The sequence below is a fragment of the Lactuca saligna genome, chromosome 8 (genome assembly GCF_052625555.1).
Source record: "Lactuca saligna cultivar CGN05327 chromosome 8, ASM5262555v1, whole genome shotgun sequence".
Classification (NCBI taxonomy): domain Eukaryota; kingdom Viridiplantae; phylum Streptophyta; class Magnoliopsida; order Asterales; family Asteraceae; genus Lactuca; species Lactuca saligna.
In genome coordinates this window covers 20,106,530-20,124,962 of record NC_136424.1, presented here as the reverse complement: position 1 = coordinate 20,124,962, position 18,433 = coordinate 20,106,530, and the positions used below count along the sequence as shown (strand labels likewise).

General features: G+C 36.3%; 2 protein-coding genes across 2 annotated transcripts; both read right to left on the bottom strand.

The window, feature by feature from the left end:
• Positions 1-2,381: 2,381 nt before the first annotated feature.
• LOC145009457 (uncharacterized) lies at positions 2,382-2,786 on the bottom strand. The gene has a single exon (XM_078968149.1). The coding sequence runs from the start codon at positions 2,784-2,786 to the stop codon at positions 2,382-2,384; it is 405 nt and encodes a 134-aa protein (XP_078824275.1).
• Positions 2,787-2,867: 81 nt separating this feature from the next.
• On the bottom strand, positions 2,868-3,887 carry LOC145009456 (uncharacterized). The gene has a single exon (XM_078968148.1). The coding sequence runs from the start codon at positions 3,885-3,887 to the stop codon at positions 2,868-2,870; it is 1,020 nt and encodes a 339-aa protein (XP_078824274.1).
• Between the last annotated feature and the right edge of the window lie 14,546 nt (positions 3,888-18,433).

The window sequence follows — 18,433 nt, the reverse complement described above, 5'->3', positions numbered from 1 at the left end:
AGGTGCTCTATCAAAATTGTTACAGAACAATTCTATAGATGTGATGTCTCTCACTCAAAGTACATTCCTTTGAATATCCTTTTGCATAAAATTTTCTAATCTACATAAATTCTTAATTTCCAACTCCCAATTATGGAAACATTTCCATCTTTACCATGTGACAACTCATTCTTAATAAAATATTATCTATTCATAATAATGTCAATATGGTCCATTCAATACCATACTTCCAACTACTCACAAGCGACCAATCATCAGCGAACTTTGTATCGTCCTTTGATTGTTGTTTAATTATTTCAGTCAAAACCAGTTCTAGTCCATTTCCCCTCTTAATGCCCTTGGCATTTGGAAAATTTAGAATGGTTAAATGTTATAGCATATGCAATTGTTCCTATACCCGAAGCGTATGGGACATGATGCATAGTGTCTTACATAAAGATACGATACTCTATCAATCTTCTGCCATAATATTTTATGTGTCACGTTCTTACAATTCGAACTATGAAGAGGGATGCCATAATCATAATCGAAATTTAAGAACTTACTATGCATCCTTTGACTAAATTTATTAAAAAATTCACAATGTAAGCCTTAGATTTTTTAAACGAAGTACAATATTTTCTCCCTTAATTATGGCAAAAACAACTTTTCAACTCTTACAACTTTGCCAAGTATAACTCTTGTTTTCTATAACTAATATTGCTAACTTGCAATACTTACCATAATAATCATGATCCCACTTACATGATGATTATTTCTTTACCAGCATAACACTTATGCTCCCACTAGCTTCGACATGTATTCAGAAACCAGTTGAACTTCAAGAAAACAATTTCTTAAGTTCATATTTCTAATACTAGATGCTTCGATAAGTATCTATTTAAGCTTCTCAAACTCATACACTTTTCCTTGGACAACTCATATGTATATGTCTAAACGATTCTAGGACTCATATCAATAAGTCTAAGATGTTCAGACCCATTTGCCATTTCCCACAATTCGAACTATGAAGAAATATGTCGTAATCATAGTTAAATTTGAGAAACCCAAATTACTTAATGCTATCTTCAAAATCTCTCTTAGTGAAAGTGTTTCCTCACAATCATTCTCACGAATGAGAAGAAACCTTATGACACTTAGATTTTGTGGTGTATACGTTCCCATCCATGTGAATTCGTCATAACCATAATCACAAGATAATGTCAGTGACAAATACAAACTCTTATGGATAGAACTTGTTATTCTTCATTTCTTGACATCAAGGGTCCCACCATTACTTCCAATTTATTGAGCAGCCCACCCCTTCATTTCAATGCACTTTCCATTGAACAAGGTGCCTTGCCCCTATACAATCCATCGAGAGCTCGTAGAACTCACATGCATAATTAACTCAATTGGAATGGCACAGAAACAAAAATAGTGTCAACATGATAGGTTGTAGACCTCAAGTCGTGTGCTAGTGATGAATGATAAGGTTTATTCTTGATCTGTTCTTGAAACCTTTCAAGACCATTAAGACTCTCACTGACTCCTTGACATATAACATTCTCTTGTCAAGAACCATTTCTAGACAAAGAAATATTCAAGAGCTAGTGCAGTTTTCATCAAGACAAAACACTTTATATGATTGGTCTTAGTTGGTCTTTGTCTTATCCAAGACATCACAACTTACCAATTTCAAATGTGCAAGAATAAGAAAAAAAACCTTTTCCAAATTCCACATTTGATGAATGTTATAGACCTTCTTAAGACTTGTCACTCAGTTCAGAATCTTGGAGTATAACTCTAAGACTTGATATTGGAACGAAGTATGATTGACTTCTTGATTTAACCATTTCCACAATTCCCAATTCCTCTTCTTAGACATACAAATTATACTAAGACTCGCTTAGAGGATCAATTGAGATATGGCTCTTAATCATTAAGACCTATCATAAAACATAATAAAAGGTACTCTCCCTTCTTCTTAGAGCGAAGAAACTTTTATCTTTCTGCCTACTTGGCTCTTATTATTCGTTCTGTTATTGATTGAAACTCTTTTAATCAACCCATAATTATACTCAATCTTATAAGTATAACCATATTCACTAAACTTTAGTAAATCATGACTAATATCTTTGTTACTCTTGTGTTAGACTTGATCAACGTACGACCTAGTGTACTCGATCTCTTAGTCCTTAAATTGACACTTTGTCATAAATTAGTCTAAATTTTCCAAATGTGGAAGTTTTCATTCATTATGCAATACTTGTTGCACGATTCCAAGTTCCTATCCACTTGAAACTTGGGCGACGAGAAACTCTCCCTATTTGGTAAAATCTTGACACTTCCACAAATAACCTAATTAAGAATCAAATCCATTTTGCTAATAATAAATTAGTCTATTTGGTAAAATCAATCACATCAACCCGATACAATGGAGAAATGTTACTAGGGTACCTCATTCCTTCAAAGATGTTGAAGTGAATGGTTTCTCCATCAAACTCCATAGTTATCTTTCCTTTATGGACATCAATGATTGTGTGAGCGGTATGCATGAAAGGTCTTCCAAGGAGGATCATAGATGATTTGGAAGGAGTCTTCTCTTCAAGAACAATGACATAAAAATCCGCCGGAAAAACAAGTTGATTAACTTGTACTAACACATCCTCCAACACTCCTCTTGGAGACACACTTGACTTGTCTGCTAATTGAATGATTACTCCAGTTTCTTCCAAAGGTCCAACATTGAGAGATTGAAAAACCGAATATGGTATCACATTGACCGAGGCTCCAAGATCTAACATAGCACTTTCGACATGCAAATCACCAATGGTACAAGGGATAGCAAATATTTCCGGATCCTTGCATTTGGGAGGTAACTTCTTTTAGATAATCGCAGAAACATTTGCATTGACTTGAATCTTTTCATTTGCCTTGAATTTTCTCTTCTTGGTGCATACATCCTTGAGGAATTTTGCATAACTTGGAATTTGCTTAATAGCATTCAGTAGTGGAATGTTGATTTGGACCTTGCAAAAAGTTTCAAATAATTCATTTTCTACCTCTATCTTCTTGGAAAAGGCTAACCGGGAAGGGAAAGGAGGTGGTATGACCAATGGTTTGATGGGTTTGTTGGAAGAGTCGGGTTGATCAACGTTTGGCACAACCAGTTCCTTTGGGGGAGCTACAACTTTTGGAGGTTCCACGATGATCACTTCATCTTCTTCTTCTCTTGAAACTCTTTTAGGTTGACTTTCTCCAAGTGTTTTCCCACTTCTCAAGGTGATGGCATTCACATTGGGGTTCTTCTCGGTTTGTGATGGAAGTTTACCCCTTTGTTCTATCTTATTGAGAGCGGTTTCCAAGTCTCCAATTTGTGCTTGAATGTTGGAGAAAGTATTCTTGGTTTCTTGTTGAAATTGGGTTTGACTTTGAGCAAGAGAAGTAACAAGTTCTTGAAGGCTCATTTGATGGTTACCACTTGATTGACCTTGTTGTGGAGGGTGTTGGTAATTTGGAGGGTTATAAGAATTTTGTGGATATGGAGGTTTTTGGGATTGGTATTGTGGATGTTGGGGTCTCATCAAAAGATTTGGTGGATTTTTCTTTGGTGGATAAGGGTTGTTTTGGGTATTCCTCCAATTTGGGTTGAAGTTATTTTGAAATCCCATGGGTCTTGGTTGACTTTGATATCCGTCCATTGCATTCCCATCTTCCGGTTCACTTCCAAGTGTGGGACACTTATCCGTATAATGACCCATCATTGCACAAATACCACATACCATCAATTGTTGACCACTTCCCACCACCATTTGACTTAACACATTAGTCAAATCCAAGAGCTTTGATTCCAAATGTTGAGTGTTGCTAACTTCACCAACCACTTGTGTAGAATTTCTCTTCATGTCATTTCAAGTCCCAAAATTCCTTTGATTTTGAGAAATGGTACCAAAAAGTAATCGGATCTCGTGAGGGGTTTTGTTGAAGATGTCACCACCACTTGAAGCATCAATCATCCTCCGATCTTTTTCGTTCATACCCTCATAAAATTGTTGAAGAAGTAGTTGTTCGGGTATATTGTGTTGAGGAAAACTTGTACACAAATTATTGAAGCGCTCCCAAAAATCATGAAATGTTTCATTTTCCCCTTGACGAATCCCCAAAATGTCACTTCGTTGGCTTGATATTCGGGAGGTGGGATAGAATTTGCTATTGAAGTCCTTGATTAACTCTTCCCATGTGTGAATAGATCCTGGTGGTAAGTTGAATAACCACTCTCTAGCTTTGTCTTCCAAGGTGAGCGGGAATGCGGTTAACTTGAAATCATCCAATGTCACATTGTCGGGCAACATGCTAAGACATATCATATGAAAGGACTTCAAATACTTTTGAGGATCTTCTCTATCCAACCCATGGAACTTGGTAAGTTGATGGATGAAACTCGACTTCAATTCAATCCATCGGCGGTTTGCGGGATAAACAATAGCAAGAGGTGTATGAGTAATATCCGTTTCCATCATTTGTCTAAGTGTCAACTCTTGAGGAGGATTGGGTGGATTGGGGTTATTGGGATATTGTTGCAAGTAATTGGGTGGTTGTTGGTAAGGTGGATATGGGTATTGTTGGGGATTGTAGATTGGTGGTGGATAAGGTTGGTAGTTAGGGTATTGGTTGTAAGGAGGTTGTTGTTGTGGGTACATTGGGTTTTGGTACATTGGAGGGGGTTGGTAATTGGTTTAATTTGGGTAATGTACTTGTTGAACTTGAAAAGCATTGTTTTGAGGTTGGTTGTTTTGGTGGAAGTGTTGGTTTTGTAGTTGTGGTGGTGGTTGATAATTGGGTTGGTTTTGAGGAGGGGCTTGATTCCAAGGTGGCATATCGATGAGAGGTTCTTGTGGTTGTTGTCTTGGTTGATGGGGTGGGGTATTGGCATCTTGATTGATTGGTTTTGGGTTAGGATTATGAGGTGGAGTGTGATTCATGGCTATGTGGTTTTCAAACGGAATGTCTTCAAAGGAATGACCAACAATTGGAGAACTCGATTCGGTGTCGGTATCACTTGAAGTATGAACTTGATCTTCTATGTTGATTAGTGGAGAAGAGGAAGAAGCTTGAACTAGTTGTTGTTGCTTTGCTTGTTTGGCTAACTTTTTCAACCTTTTTGCTTCTCCTTCAATTTCCGGATTGTAGAGTAGTTCACCGGTTCTTGTAGACCTAGGCATAAACAATCAAATAACAAAAACCAATTTCCCTGGCAACGGCGCCAAAACTTGGTTGGGATGTCAAGCCCACCAAGCAAATTACACCCTTTGATTGCTAAATAAACGTAATATAATGGTAAAAAGGGGTATCGATCCTCGGGGAAATGGTTGTATTCAATCACCAATGCAATTCAATAGAACTAGTGAAATTAAACTAACTAACTACAACTAAAATAAAAGAGGGGGGTGTTTGATTACTTGAAAACTAAAATACTTGAATAACTAATAACCTTGCAATTAAGCAAGTTGATGAGATGTTCAAAGATTGGGAATAATTGGTTAACTAAGGCAATTCAACACAATGAACATTTGTGTGTTTATCATTAGGATCTAATACAAAGCTTATCCTTCATCCCAAATTGGTTATAGCAATCATGAAGCATGATATGCCAAGATTCCTCATAGGTAGTATGGAGGTTGGGGAAGCCCACAACACACATTCTTAATTAAGATCAAGGGTTAATTGAAGCAATTAATCCTAAGAAATCAATTAGCCTTATGAATGAAGGAATCCCCAATTCCTAGAGGATGTCAAATGCTTACACATCCATAAAGGAGATATGATTCATTAGCTAGAGATGATTTCTACCATCATAAAGCCTTTGTTCTAGATGAATTCAATGATCCAATGCAAAATCAATGAAATAAATCAACTATTGCTCAATCAAACACTAAGCTCATGATCAAAGTATCAAATAAGCATAAGAATTGCAAACTAGAATCATAAACATGGAATAAATTGATAATCAACATAAATCCTTCAAAACCCACAAACATTCATTGGTTTTCAGCCAAAGTCAACCAAATAAGAGTATTAGCCACTCATGGCAACAAAGTAACAAGAACAATAATCTAATTGCATAAAGAAACTACCTAAGATTTGGAAAGATGAAAGGAAATGATTTCTAGCTCCCAAAATCGCCTCTTGCAGGTCTCCAATGGTGGAAAATCGTGAAATGAAATTCTAGATCTGATCCCCAAGGGTTATGGCAAGCCAAATGACCAAAATGCCCAAACTGGGCAGTTGCGCGGGTACCCGCGCGACGGAAATTTCACCCGCGCAAATGTTGCTGTAATGCTATTGGTCCACCAAGTCACTCCACCCTTCCACTACCAAAGATTCCTTTGGTCCCCCCTCCTTGTCCATGTAATTTGAAATGCACCAATCATCATTTAGCCACCAAATGGATGCTCCAAGCCCAAAATTTGAATTTTATGATCCATCTTCACAAGCCCAAATAATCCAAGTCAATAACTTTCAAAGCCCAATTCTTCCTCTTTGATTCCGCCAAGCCCAATAATGCCTCGGGAGCCCACTAAGCCCATCTCCAATCAACCCGCAACCGCAACAAGCACCGAAAAAAACCTACAAAATATCTCATGCAACATAACAAGCACCCGGTACGATCCATACTAAAGAAAAATAAATAAAATACAATGCATTAATGATAAAAAGATCTAAAAATCTAAAATAAACTAATAAAAATAAGGAATAAAATAAGCTATCAATACACAAACATCAATTTTTCATATACGCCATTGTAAGGATAAACAAATAACCAAATTTTATTTTATTTATAAAAGCAGCGGAAAACATGTCCTTACAATGCAAAATTCGAATGAAAAACTATGTAATCAAATACTCCTAACAAATCTATCTGTTAGGTGCATTTCATGTACCCATTTTGTAGTTTTAATCCATAAAAGTGCATTGCATTTAGGTTTAAACTCATGCATTTAGCATGTTTTTCGGGATTTTTCATGAGGCAATTTCATTCAAATACTTTTGTGATATTTCAGGGACTTTTGGAGGTAGGATCTTGTTGGAGGAGGTAAATAAAAGTTGCGGACAAAATTTCGGGACTTGCGGAGCACCGAGGAGCAAGATATCAAAGAAAAGAACATTTTGGCTTTACAGAGATTTACACGGCCGTGTAAATGCAAGCCTTGCGTTTACGCGGGCCGTGTAAACATAGATTTCTGCGCAGTATACTTTTGCGTTTACGCGGGCCGTGTAAATGACAGTGTTAATTTACGCGGGCCGTGTAAACGTAAATGCGAGTTTTAAAGCAGTTTTTCACCATTTTTAAAGGGGGGAACCGACTTTTTACAGAGGGGGGTCGACTTTTGGAGTAGAGAAGGCGAATTTCTTGACGATTTTGAAGTTGATTAACACTTGGGAACATTTGATTTCATTTTGTAAGAACTTTAATTTCATTTTCTAGATTTGTGATCTTGTTCTAGCCATGAGTGGCTAGAACCCTAAATTCTCCAACTTTATGTCTTGACATTTGGATGTGATTTCAATCATATGACTTGATGTTTGCTTTCAATTTTCTATCTAGTGAATTTGATTTTGTCTCAATTGAATGTTTGACTCTAATTGTGATTCTTATTGGCCATTTGGATTAGGGTTAGATCATTCAAGTTATCTAATTGCAAAATCCGTAATTGTTTTGTAAACTGGACTAGGTTACAAGCACTAATCTAATTTCTATTGAATGAAATTAGTGTAAATCTATTCACACATTCTTATGCTCCCGAGCTTATGAGGAGTATTGATTATTGTTTGGAACATTCACATAAAGTTTAATGCAATCTTTCAACCTAATTCTAAGAGCTTGTTTAGATTAGATTGGTAAGGTTAGGATTAATCAAAGAGCTTGTTTTGGTTAATTATTGTGGTGAATGGGAAGTGTTAGAGCTTGTTAACACTTTCAAGTACCAACTTAGATGGAATTAAACAAATATCTTGTCATCGATGGAATCACATTGCTAATTTGTCTTGCATAGAGTTGGAGTTCTCACAAATCCTGAATTTGTTTCATTTAATTGATCATTTACTTATTGCTTTATTCTTTTGATTAAATCATTGCATACCAACCCCCCATTTATGTGACCATTATTGTACCTTCCGCAAAAAGGTATAAACATTTGTTCCGTGTCTCTGTGGATCGACCCTACTTACCTTGTATTACATTTCTAGTACAAAGTAGTAGTGTTTAAGGAGTTATTTTACCCCTTTATTTGTTGGCTTTGACACGCTTAACAAATTGGCGCCGTTGCCGGGGACACGGTGTTACTAATTGTTTATGCCAAGCATTTTGTGAGCAGGTGCTTTAAAAAAACAGTCAGGTAGAAGATAAGTTTTCAATTGAAGGAAGTGACGAGAAGGTTAATGTGTTGTAAAGGCCCACCTACTTAGAACAAAGCACATTCAGGGGCCAAGTCGAGCCAACAACTTAAAACAAGGGCAGCTAACCGGGAGGCAACCCGGGGGTTTTTTTTTCCTTTATTTTAAAACTTTGTAGTCTTCGGTAAATTTCAAGTTTTTGTTAATGTCCCAAATGGTTTTAAACTTATTTTTTATGCCTAGAAAATGAATCTCCGACTCCAAAAATACCTCACGGATAGCATGGGGAGGATGAAGAGGAGGTTCACACCACAATTGTGAGGCACCAAGAACGATTTGGTAAATTCTTTCCATATCTTTAATCGTTCATATTTTACTTAAAATTCAATTTGTGTGCATTTGTGACTGTTTTGGACCCATTCATCAGCTACCATCCTCCACCATCTGACTCTTAATAGGCCGACTATGCCTCTCTCCAAGCATCGAGGACGATGCTTATCTTAAGCTTGGAGAGGGGCATCCATCCATGCATTATCCCGTTGCATGTAGGTTGCATGTAAATTTTGTACATATTGCATTGCATTGCATTATTTTTCTTTGTCATTTTTTAGAAAAAATTTCAAAAACCAAAATGATTTTCTTTATACTCTATTTTTATTATACTTTTTGCATTTTGCATCTAAATTTTTGTATTTTCGTTTAACTTGAAAAAAAAAAAAGTAAAAGTAAAATTTTTTGATCCAATTTCAAGCAGCCAAATCTTCTCAAAACAGTTAAGATGGTAAGTGAGTTGTGTGCCTTGAGATTTTACTTGCTATTTTTATTAAAAAAATATATAAAAGCAATTTAATCACACGAGCACATCTCCCGAAGCTACTTGTGCAAAGCAGAAAATGAGAAGATTGTCAACACTGGAGCATAACAGCAGGTATGAGTCGATTATTTGGGACATATGACCGGTCTTATGAGTAGTAATGCTCAATTAAACTTAAAATGCCAAATTCAAAAGTTCATAAAAAGAATGCAGAATCTCATTGTCCCGCCTTCCAGCGCTCTTAAAAGTCTTTTCTACTCATTCCCTTTTATATACCCTATTTGGGGACATAGCTTTCAACTATACTTACGGGTCTTTGCATGTTAACATTTAGTCCCTCGAAAAATGTGTAGAAGTCCCTCACGGTAATAAATCGTGAGATGTCCCACAATAGAAAAGTCAAGGACAAAAATATAAAGAAATTGGCCAAATAAATAAATTAATAAGAGTGTTATGTGTTAACTTAGTTATTTGTATATGTGTTACATAAAATTTAAAAAAAAAAAAAAAAAAAAAAAAAAAAAAAAAAAAAAAAACCATTCTTAAGTTAATCTGTGACCTTTGGGATTCGAACAAGTAAACTCTGAGGGGTGTTTTACACCTAATCGCCTAAAGCTAAATTGTATGGGACTGATTGAGTTGAAAATTCGTTACACGGGTTCCATAGAAAGTTATGAACTTAATAATAGCAAATAAAGTTAATCTGTGGCCTTTGAGATTCGGGCAAGTAAACCCGAGGGATCTCTTTAAATCTAGCACACTAAGGTCATTTGATTTGGATGTGTTGGTTGGAAGCCCGTTACACGGATTTCAAAGAAAGCCATGAGCTTTATTTGTAAAAAAAATGTAATTAGGAAGTTTGTATATAATTGTGTTTATACTTTAATTGAATACTGTGTTTAGCAAAAATACTTGGCTATCAAAAGATTCCCTTGGACTTGGATTTGAATTTATGACATTAGACTGAATGTTAATTACTTCGACTGGTGTAAGTGGTTTGAAGTTTGTAACCAATCTGGATAAATATTAGGGAATTTTTAGAAAAGATTTTTCAGAAAAAGATTGTTGTTGACCAACAAATAGCTGGAATCAAACATTGTTATATTTTATAAAACAAAGATGGTTGAGCATGTTTTGTCACATATAATTTCACGAGAGTAAGACCATAATTTGTTCCAAGAATTGACTTGATGGTATTGAAAAGGAATAAGTGTTGTGATCTTTGATTCTGTTGAGTTGTACTAGGGAGTGGCCAAAGTCTTGTTTCTATTATCATATAATATTTTGAGACTAAAGCCAAGTTAACTCAAGGCATGATAGGTACATTCTCAACTATGGTACAAAACAAGGTAATTGGGTTGGATCTTTTCAAGTTTGTTTTGATTTCATGCATTAAGTTTCAAATAGTTTTAACTTTGATTTTCTTTTCTTTTCTTTTTATTTTATTTTCTCCAGTTTAAATTTTCTTGTTCTTTCTTGAGGACAAAAAAGGTTTAAGCTTGGGGAGATTTGTTAGGTGCATTTCATGTACCCATTTTGTAGTTTTAATCCATAAAAGTGCATTGCATTTAGGTTTAAACTCATGCATTTAGCATGTTTTTCGGGATTTTTCATGAGGCAATTTCATTCAAATACTTTTGTGATATTTCAGGGACTTTTGGAGGTAGGATCTTGTTGGAGGAGGTAAATAAAAGTTGCGGACAAAATTTCGGGACTTGCGGAGCACCGAGGAGCAAGATATCAAAGAAAAGAACATTTTGGCTTTACAGAGATTTACACGGCCGTGTAAATGCAAGCCTTGCGTTTACGCGGGCCATGTAAACATAGATTTCTGTGCAGTATACTTTTGCGTTTACGCGGGCCGTGTAAATGACAGTGTTAATTTACGCGGGCCGTGTAAACGTAAATGCGAGTTTTAAAGCAGTTTTTCACCATTTTTAAAGGGGGGAACCGACTTTTTACAGAGGGGGGTCGACTTTTGGAGCAGAGAAGGCGAATTTCTTGACGATTTTGAAGTTGATTAACACTTGGGAACATTTGATTTCATTTTGTAAGAACTTTAATTTCATTTTCTAGATTTGTGATCTTGTTCTAGCCATGAGTGGCTAGAACCCTAAATTCTCCAACTTTATGTCTTGACATTTGGATGTGATTTCAATCATATGACTTGATGTTTGCTTTCAATTTTCTATCTAGTGAATTTGATTTTGTCTCAATTGAATGTTTGATTCTAATTGTGATTCTTATTGGCCATTTGGATTAGGGTTAGATCATTCAAGTTATCTAATTGCAAAATCTGTAATTGTTTTGTAAACTGGACTAGGTAACAAGCACTAATCTGATTTCTATTGAATGAAATTAGTGTAAATCTATTCACACATTCTTATGCTCCCGAGCTTATGAGGAGTATTGATTATTGTTTGGAACATTCACATAAAGTTTAATGCAATCTTTCAACCTAATTCTAAGAGCTTGTTTAGATTAGATTAGTAAGGTTAGGATTAATCAAAGAGCTTGTTTTGGTTAATTATTGTGGTGAATGGGAAGTGTTAGAGCTTGTTAACACTTTCAAGTACCAACTTAGATAGAATTAAACAAATATCTTGTCATCCATGGAATCACATTGCTAATTTGTCTTGCATAGAGTTGGAGTTCTCACAAATCCTGAATTTGTTTCATTTAATTGATCATTTACTTATTGTTTTATTCTTTTGATTAAATCATTGCATACCAACCCCCCATTTATGTGACCATTATTGTACCTTCCGCAAAAAGGTATAAACATTTGTTCCGTGTCTCTGTGGATCGACCCTACTTACCTTGTATTACATTTCTAGTACAAAGTAGTAGTGTCTAAGGAGTTATTTTACCCCTTTATTTGTTGGCTTTGACACGCTTAACACTATCATAACTTCCTAAGCTCAAAATCTGATCTTTGAATCCATGCGATCGTAATCCATTTCTTCGTGATCAGACTCATCTTGCTCTTCCATCAAACTTCCTCTCTTTTCTCTAATCCTGCAAAACATGCAAATATAATCTTATCACATTATGTATAAAGAATAGGAATTTAATGGAGTTAGATAGTGGATTTTATACCTGAAGTAGAGCCATACTTCTTTACTCTCTCATCTCTTAGACTCTTCAGGTCCTTTGGGCAGCTTCGTATCCAGTTCCTTTCTCTTGGCAGCAGAAACAGGTGGGTTCTTCTAGAATGTTCACGGAAGCATGGTTGGTTGAATTACCAGACAAATATGCTCCATTACTTCACCAAATCATTTCTAATTCAGTAGCAATAAGCATGTAAGTTAAGTCAATGAGGGTCGCGTCAAGACCCATCATATAATACTCTCTTTTGAACTTATCATATGATTTAGGGTGTGACTGAAGAACCCAGTCCACAACCAACTTATTGGGAAAAGATGCACCCAACATAATCAACCTATCAATGTGTGATTTCATCCCTAGGACGTGAGCACACACGGGTTCACCATCTTCATGTTCCATTGCCAATAGGGTTTCAGTGATCTTGAACCTTTCAAATCTTCGATCTTGTGGGTCGGGAGAACAATAGGAGGAGAAGGAGAGAGTGAAATCAAGCTAGTCCACATTGATCCTTCACTTTGGAACAAGCTTTCACTTTCAACAGGAACACCTTTTCCTTGGGATTCGGGAAGACCACGGTTAGAATCAGATATCTACAAAAAGGGAGAAATTTTTAGTTGATTGAATCCTCAATGAAACACCCAAATAAGACATTAAGGCCAGGATCCAACAACATTATTTACACATTAGAAGAGGGATGCCGTAATCCAACATGCAAATAATTTGGAGGTAAGTGAATGACGATTCACTAATTCTTCACCATGAAAAACATAAAGGCTTTAGTTTTAAATGTATTGAGAATTCCTAGATTTCCTTTGAGATTCATTGAACCTTTCAACGGCATGTTTAAATCTCAATATGCCCCTCTCGTTTGTGATTGGGATGCCGAGGAACACAAAGTGGGTGTGAATAACCATGCAAATGTACATGGTGCCCTCATTGTTATAGTCACCTATTCAATGTGCCGGTAAACCACACACGCTGACAAACAATGAGTCACCCTTTGCCACCTTTGCTTAGAACCAATTTGTGTGCCGGTTACCACACACGCTCTACTAACGTCTTAGCAAGGGTACAAAGTGTAATTTCATGGGATTGCATCAATTTCACTTTTGCCTAAAGTAACTAGGATTGGGAATTTGTAAAAGTGTTAGGTTACTTTACATAGATTCATTATACTTATTGATGAGTAGAGGATTGCCCTATCCTACCTGTTCGGCTAACGACCCTCCACCAATCAAGGAAGCGGTAGATAAGAGTGGATACCCATTAAACGGCCATTTTATAGGTCATAACCTTATACCCCCTTATAGATTGGCTTCGTGAATGAGGCCTACTAACGGTAAGACTAACATTTTAGTTATACATATATAATATTAGACTTTTAATGTTATACATAGTATAAGGGTGTATTTTACACTTTTAAAATACTAGGTGGTCTAAGTTTTACACTTAAAATATAAACCATATCATTATGGATATATTAAATCTCTTTTAATTATACACTTAATTAATTTAATAAAACCATAAGGGTATAACTTGAATTTTTTTTTCAAAATTAGGGTTTTAGAATTTAGACTTTCAAAATTAAACAATTAATCAAACAATTTAAATTCCAAAACTTGAGGGCAATTTTTGAAACTTTTCAAAACAATTAGGTTTTAATCTCAATTTAAAATTTTCGAAATTTAAGACTATTTAAATTAAAATTTTAAATATTAAAACTCCTAATTTAATAATTATCTTGAATTAAACTATTAATTTAAATTATTAAATCATAATGGATTATCTAGATCATAAAGGATAATTACAAATTAAACAATTAATTTATCTTAATCCTTTTAATCTCTCTAAATTTCGAAAATCATGGGATAGGATAATTCAAAATCTTTAATTACCATATATAACCATTAAAGGATAATTACAAGATATGGGATAATCCAAATCCCTAAAATTTAGGATCTTATCTTGGGGTGGAGGGTAATCTCGAAAATCTTAGGGTTAGCACACCCTAGATTTCGAAATCTTGGGACTTAAGGAAAGGATTTGAAAAACCCTTACCAAGTTTTCGCAAATCAGGGTTTAGGAACCCTAATCTCGAAATTTCTAGCCTCCTAGGGTTTATTGGCAATAAACCCTAATATGTCAAGTTCATACAAATGTATAATACTAATTGAAAACAAGTTAACCAAAGGCTCTGATACCACTTATGGGTTTTATACAAACAATCCTATGTGTGCATGCAACCCTAGATTTGGATTTATGTTTTCACTATTAGATACACAACATTACGAACACATGAATAAAACCCTAAAGTAGATTGCTATTTTCGAAATTTATATATAAGGTTAGATCACATACCTCTTGTTGTTATATTGCAATAACAACTTAAATCTTCAAACCCTAAGTCTTGAAAGCAAGCACCACAAGTGTAGTGCCTCTAATGGCTCACAAACACCACAAGCAATTGGAGAGGCTATAAAGAGAGAAGGGGAGAGGTAGAAATCGGATCTAGATACCCTAGGGATCAAGTGTATGATTTCTTATGCCTTAGGGGTCTTTATATAGGGTTGAGATTAGGGTTTCAGTCCTTATCCTTATCTAGTTGTTTGCCCACCAAGCAATCATAAGATAAGCCTTGATAACCCTTATCTCGTGGACCTTTGGACGATTTCAAGGATATCATATCCCTTGAATTCATCCATCCTACTACTAGGATAACCATTGCCCTATTTTGAAACTGTCACATAATTACAATTCAGCCCCTCTAGTTTTATTAATTACACTTGATCACAAAATTAATTCATAATTAATTATTGACCAATATTAATTAAACAAATATGATTTCTCCTTTAATATATTATTCTTATAACATATTAATAAATCATAATAACCTCTTTCTCTATTATTTCTCCAGTCAAGTTGCTTTGGTGAAGGCAACCCAAAAGGACCATGCACAATCGGGTTAAGTACTTGACAAATATGGTTACGGGCTTAGACACTAACCCAATAGTTTTGGTATTGATAGCTCGGGGAGCTGAAGCAGCAGCGGTTCGGGAATTGTCACATAGCAGCCAAAGGATATCAGCAAGGGTTCACCAGTGCAAGGTGAGTCTCCTCATGTTGTGAATGGGTCTAAGGCACCAATGTTGGCCCATGTAGTTTATGAGTAGGAAGACCCGGGGGTTAGCCCTAGGCAATGTATGCTAGTATGTTATTTCAGACCAAGGTCCGACCTCGGGTGGGTGCCCGAAGAATGTTTGTACGATAGTTTATACTTGTTGTCTGTGTGATACTTGTATGTGGATGGTAGGAAGGTGAGTGTGGGCGAGGACCCATATCTCACCAACAGCAGGAGCATGGACGGGGTTTCATGACTCACCAGTAACAGGTCAGGGATGGGGCCCAAGATAGGCGACGCCTTAGATCAGGATTATAGTAGAGTATATTAGCTACTTGTTATGTGTTATGTTAAATGTTCATGTTTAGCGGGCGGGAGCCCAGAGACACGCGTGGCCTAAGAGAAACAGATTTGTATAACCGAGCGGGGCTCAAAGCCAGGCAAGGCCTTAGATCAGGATTATAGTAGAGTATATTAGCTACTTGTTATGTGTTATGTTAAATGTTATTACGTGTTTAGCGGGAGGCTACGAGAAACAGATATGTATAACGAGCGAGGCTCAAAGCCAGGCGGGGTCTGGGGTCGGGCGGGGCCCGAAGTAGCATGTAAGGCCCAATGCTTGCAGTATTTGATTATGCATGGTATGTGGTAGGTTGGGGAACTCACTAAACTTCACGCTTACGGTTTCCAGTTTTGATTTCAGGTACTTCCGGTAGCGGAGGGAAGAGCTCGGGGTGATTGCATGGCACACACCATTGTTTATTCAGCCTGGGGTGGTTACTCTGATAAAATAAAATAATTGTTTTAGACATGATACTCTGATATGATATGTTTTGAATGAATTGTTGGCACTTGTGGTTTTATTATTAAATCAAAATCAAATTTTCAGTCTTAAATTTTTGGGATGTTACATGATGGACCCATGTGTTTGTTGAGATTAAGATGAAAGGGAATAGCATCAATAGATGTCGCCATAGCTGAATCTAATTAAGGAATGTGCAGCAGGTGAAATACTCGTCTCTAAAGATACAATTCGCCTCAATTTAAGTTCTTGAGATTCTATAGGAAAATGACTTATATGGGTAACTATGTTTCAAAATCATTTAAAAAATATCATTCAAGTTTGGTGTGTCCAAAAAACACCATCCAAGTAAAGCATTTGTACAAAAACACCAACGAAGTACATTTTTTTTGTTCAAATTTGACCTTGTGGTAACCGACAATTACCGGTAAAAAATAAGTAAAGGAAAAAAATAAGAGGAAATGACTTAAAGGGGTAACTATGTTTCAAAATCGTTCAAAAAACACCATCCAAGTTTCGTATGTTCAAAAAACACCATCCAAGTAAACGTTTTGTACAAAAAACACCAACAGACTATATGTTTTGTTCAAATATTACCCGCCGGTAACTGGCTCTTACAGGTTAAATGATGACTTTGCTTAACTATTATGACATAACATAATAATTATTGATAAAACAATAAATGATATATTCCTCCTTTAAAAATCGATTTAGGGTTTCTTCATGAACGAATGACTTCTTCTTCTCCTATGATTGCTCTTCTTCTTATAAAGTGATGATCTCGAACTCAAGTCCAAAACCCTAATTCTTGACTTAAGGTAAAAAGGGCTCCTTTACCCCTGCCTCAATGGGCATTCCTCCCCCTAAGGCCCAAATCCATAAAAAGCCCAAAAAGGCATCCAAGCCCAACTACAAGGCCTCTAAGACCTAATATGGCCCAAGAACCCCCAACATGACCTTAAGCCCAAAAAATGACCTGCTACAATTAGGTGGGTCTGAGGCCTAGCTTAAACAAGTCGATGCATACACCCAACATATGTTGAAGCCTCTGCGATCCGAATGTCGAGCTAGTACGCCCGGCGTACGCCTAGCGTACTCGGCTAGGGTCAAGAACCGATAATCTTCTGAAGGCCATAACTTCTTCATTCTAAGTCCAATTTCGTCATTTTTTATATCCACAAGAGCTAATTTAGGCACCAGACATCCATACCGAGGGTTATGGCCTTCATATTGTTATTCTTAGTGTTACCTTAATACTAGATTAGATTTCGTCATTTCGGGGTCCAACCGAGGGTTATGGCCATCATAAACGAAATTGCAATCTAATTTGGACCCTGAAATAGCTCTCTGATGCCTAAATTAGATTGTGATTGTTAGTGTTACCTTAATGCTATGTATGCTATCTCTTTTTTGCCTTACCTTACTCTGCCTCGAATATCATGTCTTTGGGGTATTTATAGGCTGCATGTTGTTAGAAGAGTTTATATTCTTGATCGGTCCTTCATTTATTATCCGGTCTATAGACAGGCACGTCTTTTATTCTTTCCTTGTTATTTTATTGTTTCGTACCATTTCTTTTGCATGTTTCATGGGATATGGTTCTGATACTTGTGTACGATGTATTCGAATTTATATTCGTTCGTAATAATTTGTGGTATCTGTAATGCCCATTTAGTGATGGATAATGTAGGTTGTCGGGACCGAGTGTTTGGTTTGTGTTGGAGCCCAAGGGCATATCAGTAAGTATCAGTTCGAGCCTTTATAAAGTGTGGGTTTATGTTAGAAAAGTTTTAAGGTAAGGGAAAGTTGATAGAAGTGTATAGCTTCTCGTTTCCTTCCCGTGGATATAAACAATGATGAAATCTGACTTAAAATGAAGAAGTAATGGCCTTCGGAAGATTGGCGGTTCTTGACCCTAGTCGAGTACGTTGGGCATACTAGCTCAACATCCGAATCACAGAGGCTTTAGCATATGTTAGGCATATGCATGGACTTGTTTAAGTTAGGCCCCAGGCCCACTTGATTGTAGCAGGTCATTTTTGGGCTTAAGGTCATGTTGGGGGTTCTTGGGCCATATTAGGTCTTAGAGGCCGTGTAGTTGGGCTTTTTTGGGCTTTTTATGGATTTGGGCCTTAGGGGGAGGAGTGCCCATTGAGGCAGGGGTAAAGTAGCCCTTTTTACCTTAAGTCAAGAATTAGGGTTTTGGACTTGAGTT

Bases quoted from the DNA above. Each gene is read 5' to 3' on its own strand.
- LOC145009457 (XM_078968149.1), bottom strand. From the start codon at position 2,786: ATGTTAGATCTTGGAGCCTCGGTCAATGTGATACCATATTCGGTTTTT.
- LOC145009456 (XM_078968148.1), bottom strand. From the start codon at position 3,887: ATGAAGAGAAATTCTACACAAGTGGTTGGTGAAGTTAGCAACACTCAA.